Genomic DNA, 6,832 nt, shown 5'->3' with positions numbered 1-6,832 from the left:
GCCCAGCGTCATCCATGATGACGGCTAGCGTCATCAGTTACGCGAGGTATCTATAAAGATACGCTCGTAATACATATTAAATGATATCTATAGGAATAACATTTTAATTGTAAAAATAGGTATTTGTATTTAGTTCTATTAAATATAAATCAGTCTGAAAATTACTACCTACTTGGTAAGTGCGCACGAGGAGACGGATTACCGCTCCCGTGACGTCACTTCACCAGAGTTCTTAGTGTGTTGGGTGAGGTCGCTTGCGCGCCCACCACAACTGCCTCACTGCACGCAAGAGAAGCAGGTGCAAACCGCTTCCTCGCTGTGCTAGGGTGTGTGCTTAAGTAGAGCGTGGCCGCATTACGACGTGCCCGCCTACAGTCTTGATAGCTGTGGAGGGGGTACTCTTGTCGGGCCGAAGTGCTATCAGTTGGTCTAAAATGATCAGCGGTAAAATAGCTGTAGTTGTAATTCCTTATTACTTGTAATATGTTCAGGATCAGTCATCCTATCAAGTGGTTTTGAAACATAGACTCTGTATTCCAATGTGGAGCCATTACGTAATAACTGTTAAACGCGTTTCATTTTTATACATATTTTTACTCCCCTTTTAATCAAATGTATCGCCTCAGAATAGCAAAGCAGCGTCGGCAGCTTTACGCATTATAATATGAACGATAACATCAGCTTCTAATGGGCTGCCGGGTCTCCAGCGGAAATCTCTTGTGCAACCAGCTGATCAAATAGGTAAGGACGTCCTCCCGCTCTGGCTCTTCGTAAATCATGTGGTATAACCCCTCAAAAAACTTAAATTCCTTGTCAATGCTTCCCATTCGAGTATAAAACTTGTACGCAGCTTGTTGATCAGAAACACGATCGTCCGTGCCGGCAAGAAAAAGCATGGGAATCGCACAAAACGGGGAATCTGCGTCCGAGACTTTGGTGTCCCGTTGAAGTCGAATCATCGCTTCGAGTGCTTGACATCCAGTGCGTGGCGTAATCATGTCGCTACTAGTCAACGGGTCTTCCTGAAATCTCGCTAGAAATTCTGGATTTCGACTTCGTAGATGATGTTGAACGGCAGGAATCATCTTTGCGGTCGGAAACGCTGTCACTAACGCCTTTGCAAACTTCCACTGCGCCCACAATACCGGCGTCCACGTCACGCCAATACTAGGCGATGCCCAAACAGCCGCGTGAAACTTTTGCTTTCCCATTAGCACCGTATGAAGGCCAATAAGCGATCCAAAAGACGTGCCAGTGATAATCAATGGCAACTCGGGAAGCGACTGTCGCTTTCTCTCTTTTCCATGCGGGTGATGAGGATGGTGATGCTTTCGCCAATACCGAAGTGCATCTTTGTAGATAGTGGCCTTTGCAAACGTGATAAAATCGTTTGTATCATCCACAAGTTCATTGAAATTGCTTATGTGTGCACGGGTCTTGCTTTTATCGTAATCACTCGCTCCATGATTCACCAAATCATACGTAATTACGCCAAAACCTTCTTTGCAGTACCGTTCATACAGCGCTATATTGCGTCGACAGTGGTCCCCCATGCCATGCAAGTGCAACACAATCCCTCGCATTGCCAGCTTTTCTGGTGGAAAGAGCGAAAAGTACAAAAGAGACTGCCCTCGTCGATTCAGAAACTTTCCTTCATAATGACGTATCCGCAAATACGAATGTTTCTTTCTATTCGAAGAGCCCGAATCCGATAACGCTCGTGCTCGAAAGAGGCCCTTGTCACTTGGCTCAAGCATCTGTTGTAGCCCTCCACCGCCGTCGGATGACGCACGATAGCGTGTTGCCGGAAAGTCCTCGTCCGGCGAGAAACGGCGCAAACTTTGAGGCTGTTGGACAGTCGTCTCGGTCGTTGTAGTGGCGTTCTTGGACGGTTTGGACCGTATAGGTTGATCAACTAAAGGTGCAGAGGGGTCAATACCATCCTGAACGGATTTAGAAGAAGAAGAAAGCTTCGAGAATGACGATGCAAATGTCGTGGGACCCGAGGCTGGTCGAGGTTTCAAGGCACGAGGTTTCCAAGCTTCTTTTTGAGGCAAAGGGCCCGACGATCCCAGGTCTTCAAAGTTTGAAACTGGACGTGCTCGGACCGACTTGGATGTCTTGATTTTTTCTTTTCTGCTGCGTTTCTTTGCTTCTAGCGTGATATTTTCATCCAGGGTCAGGTCGTCGTAGTACGAGGCCGATTGAGAGCGTTCGGAATGAAATTTTGTTGATTTTTTGTGCGTCTTTGTCTTCTTATCTTTCTTTGCGTGTTGCTGAGCTTCTTCATGCAAAAAGGTGCTGTCAAAGTCTGAGACCTCTGACACTTCTTTGACCTTTAAAGTTGGTGAATTTGTCGTCATGCCTCCGGCCTTCATGTTTGGGATCGAACGACTGCGTGCCGAGTACGACTTCATCTGCTTTGCCACTGCAGAAGTGATCCCTATTACGCCAGCCATTGGCACTGACGCAAGTCGCTGTGCAGAACGCATTCGAGCCGATTGGGCCTGTGTCATTCGTTTCGGTGCTTGCGAAGGGGTGGCCGTCGACGGTCTTTCGTCATCTTCGAAGTTAGCAACAGACCGCGATCGATCTGAAGATACCTTTTTCTTTTCAGTAAGAGGGTCATCCGTGAGTGTTTCGAAAAGACTTGCTTGATTCGAGCCAGTGACTTGGTCCTGGTCCGGACTCGAGTTGAAGCTTGAGGACGCAGAGGTCGGTGACGATGAGCTGAAAATTAATTTCTTGCTTGCGCTAGACAATGCCATCTCGGCACTCGCGCGTTCCTCCTCAATCGCCGACATAACGAGCGCATTGCGACTTTGAGCGCGCCGTAGTGGCAAGCCGATCCGTCCTCGATTTTTCATCGTTTTTGGGAATGGTGCACCACGAGATAGATGAGATTGTCATGAAGATTGGGTGGTACGGTACAACGCGATCAGCGATCACTTTTTTTCGATTTGGCTATTTTCTGGTTCGGATTGAGGAAAGCCAGCGGATCGGGGAAGTGTCCAACAAGACGAAGCTTTTTTATCCCAACATTTGGCGATCTTGTGATTAGAATTGTGAGCGTTTCCACTTGATGTGATACTGACGATCCAAGGCTAAGATTTAAGGATGAGCACGCAGAACAAAGAACGATGAGTAACTTCATAACGCCAATCGCACTCGATCGATTGGTACAATTAATTCATTTGAAGATTGATGGTTGAACAGAATGTACCCCGTCGAGTTGGAACGATCCGATTAGCTGTTATAATGCGATTTTTAATGAAGGCCACCAGGACGATTTTAATGTGTGTTCCTATTCGTCGTTTAATCTGAGGTGGTTTATTTATCGACTATACTTAGAGGTGCGATTATATTCAGCGTACAGTAATTGAGTACTACAGACTGGTAATAATCTCAAAAGAGCATTTAACACTAATCGGCGAACAAGATTCAGACGGTTAAAATGTCGCGAGAAGTCGAATTATCAAACTAATACAATAATTGTTTTCGTGAACTATTTTGGAAATGTTATCGACGTTGGTGTCTCAGCATTTGTAAGAACAAAGGAAGCCAAGCAGAAAAAAATAGTACTTTTGTAATATTCGATATTAGCTAGCTTCGAAAAAATTATATTTTTTATTAGACCTCTTGGATGTTTCGTAAGACATGAATCGCAATTGAAAACGGTTAATATTATCCATTTACATGTGGGCTCATCCGCACCGCTTAGGGTAATTTACTTACCGAAGCCAGACGTGGACACTATGAATGGAATAATTGTAACGGGGTGTCCGTTACATAAATGTTACTACTTAAAAAGAGAAAATATGAAGATTATTCCCTATAAGAGAAACTGATAAAGAGGCATAAAAATACCCATCTAATATTTCCTTAACATTTCCGATATTACGGTATTTGGTAATATTGAGGCAATCAGACAAAATATTGGTGGATTGCTTGATGAGAGTTTCAGCTACCCCCGCCAGTCGCTGCTAGAAGCACGAATGAGCGGTGCGCGAGGGGTCACAATACATAGTCTAATATTAATATATTAAAGCCAGTTGATAAGAAGATCGTTACGTAAGAAGTTAAATATATTCTTAGACTCCTTAGCTACTTAAATCTTTCCTGTGCACGTTGTGTACGTAAAGTATAAGGGGTCACCTTCACTGTCATCAGTGCAGGTGGACGAGTACTGATGCAGTACTAGCGAAAGGTGCCTTGTAGACGGGCACGTCGCAATGCGGCCACGTTCTACTTAGCACACACCCTAGCACAGCGAGGAAGCGGTTTGCACCTGCTTCTCTTGCGAGGCCAGTAGAAGTCGCGGCTTATCGTGAGATAAGTTTTCTCACGTCTACGATGCCCCCTTATTGATGCATCGTGGCACTCATACATGATGCGTAACCACAAATAAGTATGACTGGTAATGATGTATCGCCAGTAATGGCTGTGTAATACAGTAAACCGTTGCGTTTTGTGTATCGTTCTGTTGAGGATCGATGCAAATTCGACAAACCTTTTTAGAATTGCTGTGATGGAGTCCTGAGGTGATCCATAAAACCCTTTGGGAGTTTCTTTCCTGATAAGCTCTCCTAACGTCGTCAAATAATGTTGACGACGAAACACTTATTGTAACAGTGGGCTCATGCTCACTGTTGCTTTGCGCAGCGGGCTAAAAATCGGGCCGGCGCGAAAGGACATCAGCGACGACATTAAGTCGTCCTGGTTGATTTTCCACGGAGAAGTTATACTCCGCGAAGAAAGACAACCATCTCGCCATTCTTTGCAAGAGGTGTGGACTGTTAACGGCCGAAAATGCATGGTCCGTACAAACAATGAGCGGTTCATTAAAACAATGAATGGTCCATCTTTTAAGAATTAGACCCTAATCTATGGCAATGAGCGCCTTTTGCCCCTTGTTATACACTGGATAACTTCGCTCAGCTGATTGAAGCTGACGCGACTGATAGCGGGCGACGCGCCATCTGTATCGTACTGCTTTAACCCACAGCCGATTGCAAAATCGCTGGCGTCGCAGACCACATAAAATAATATGTCGTTGTCCGCACTCGCCAATATTGGCGATTGCATCAACCTTTGCTTAATTTCCTCAAAGAAACGCTGACAATCAGCGTTTCGTAACCATTTTACATTTTTCTATACAAAAAAGAAAAATGTGCTGTCATTTCGGCACAAATCCGCGAGTGCTAATGCAAGTACGCCGCTAAGCTGAAGAACTTATGAAGTCTCTAAAGACCGACTGGCACAGGCCAGTCGATGATCGCCATGATATTTTTAGGATCGGAGCGTACACAGTGTTTACCCACAATGCACCCAAGAAGCGATATTTCGCTTGCTGCGAATATACACTTTTAGGGATTTTCATTGGATTTATGCTTTCGCATAAGTATAAGAGCCTTTCGGACGTGGGTGCGATGTACATTAACGCCTGGCTTTCCGTTTATGGCTTTGCTATGAATGAAGACGTCAATAAAATAACTCGGTGAAAAATCCCGCACCAATCGCAACAGATTGGTAACACATGTTTGGATGTTGCGGGAGCATTACTAAGCCCCTGTGGCATTACTAGCCGCTTGCTGCTGCAGACTTATTATATTGTTCACGCATGAGGATCTGATAGAATCCATCCATCAGTCCCATTGACGAAAAGATGAAACTTCTTGACATACCGTCAATGATTACGTCTTTTCTTGGTATTACCGCTTGAGACGGTACCGTTGCAGCGTTCAATTTATTGAACGCGGGAACAATCTGCCACCCTCCCGTTGTTTGCGCACAAAAAAAATCGGAGAGCTTTGAGAAGAGGTGGATTTTCTAAAATAACCCGCTGCTAAGCGATCGGCAAAGAACTTGTCGATCGCTGGTACTTGTTAACGAAGCAGTGGCCACTGCTTCATGACACAGTATTTTGAACCTTGTATGAGGTCGATTTCGTATCGAGTGCCTTTATCCTTAGACAACTGACACTGTACGGATTCAGGGAATACATCCTTGAATTCGATCAAATCCTTATATAAAGGCTTTGTCTTGTAAAGATTGGGACGCAAAGCGTTGAATCCGACTCTTCTCATCGAGGACATTTTCGTCCATCGGTAAGCTGCTGAGAACCTGTTCGTTCTCAGGAAATACTATTGCCGACCGAATATCGGCCACGTACTTGTCACCTGGGGCAAGTATGCAGATGTGCTTGACTTTGCCTCTTTGTAGATCAGGCAAGAACCGATTCGGCTCTAGCGGTGGCAATTGACTTATCTGCAACTTTAACTTCGGAGGCGCTATCGAATCAAGCGTATAAGTGCCAACACTTGATTCGTAGTTTACTAAGACATTCAATGTCTCAGTTCTTCTTTGAAATTTATTTTGTAAAGTTCCTGGGGGCTTATTCCCTCAGAATCTTGGGGAATTATTTCCTTATCTGTTTCGATACTTATTCCCTTATTGATTTGAAAAGTATATTCCCCAAATGCCTTTATTTGTGGTTGCGCAACCACAGCGAGATCATCTACGATCGACTCTTCAGTCGATCTAGGACTTTCGCACTGTCTCATATAGAGCAAAAATGGGAAAAGATTTTCCGCTCAACACCTACGCTTTTGCGCTTTGAGTGTGATCGGCAAAATGCACGCATATAACATAAAGTTGTGGTGACTATTCCAGCCCAGCCCCTTGCAAGGATGTCATGTCGAAAATGGTGGGTAGTACAACAACAAGTATTAAGATGACCTCAAAAATGTTACTTCCAGGTCTTAATAAATCCAAACTGGTCTGACTATCGTCAGCAAACCGAGTGATATGGTTTGCAAGCGGTTAAAAATGG

General features: G+C 44.6%; 1 protein-coding gene across 1 annotated transcript; it reads right to left on the bottom strand.

Annotated features, from left to right (window-relative positions):
- Positions 1–677: 677 nt before the first annotated feature.
- On the bottom strand, positions 678–2,867 carry CCR75_006052 (uncharacterized protein; the record flags this gene model as incomplete). The annotated part of the gene is made up of 1 exon (XM_067964124.1): positions 678–2,867. One exon carries the CDS (start codon positions 2,865–2,867, stop codon positions 678–680), a length of 2,190 nt encoding a protein of 729 aa, XP_067821167.1.
- Between the last annotated feature and the right edge of the window lie 3,965 nt (positions 2,868–6,832).

This window comes from Bremia lactucae, linkage group LG5 (genome assembly GCF_004359215.1).
Source record: "Bremia lactucae strain SF5 linkage group LG5, whole genome shotgun sequence".
NCBI lineage: Eukaryota > Oomycota > Peronosporomycetes > Peronosporales > Peronosporaceae > Bremia > Bremia lactucae.
Note: the sequence above shows the minus strand (reverse complement) of the source record. Positions and strands in the feature narration are given on the sequence as shown.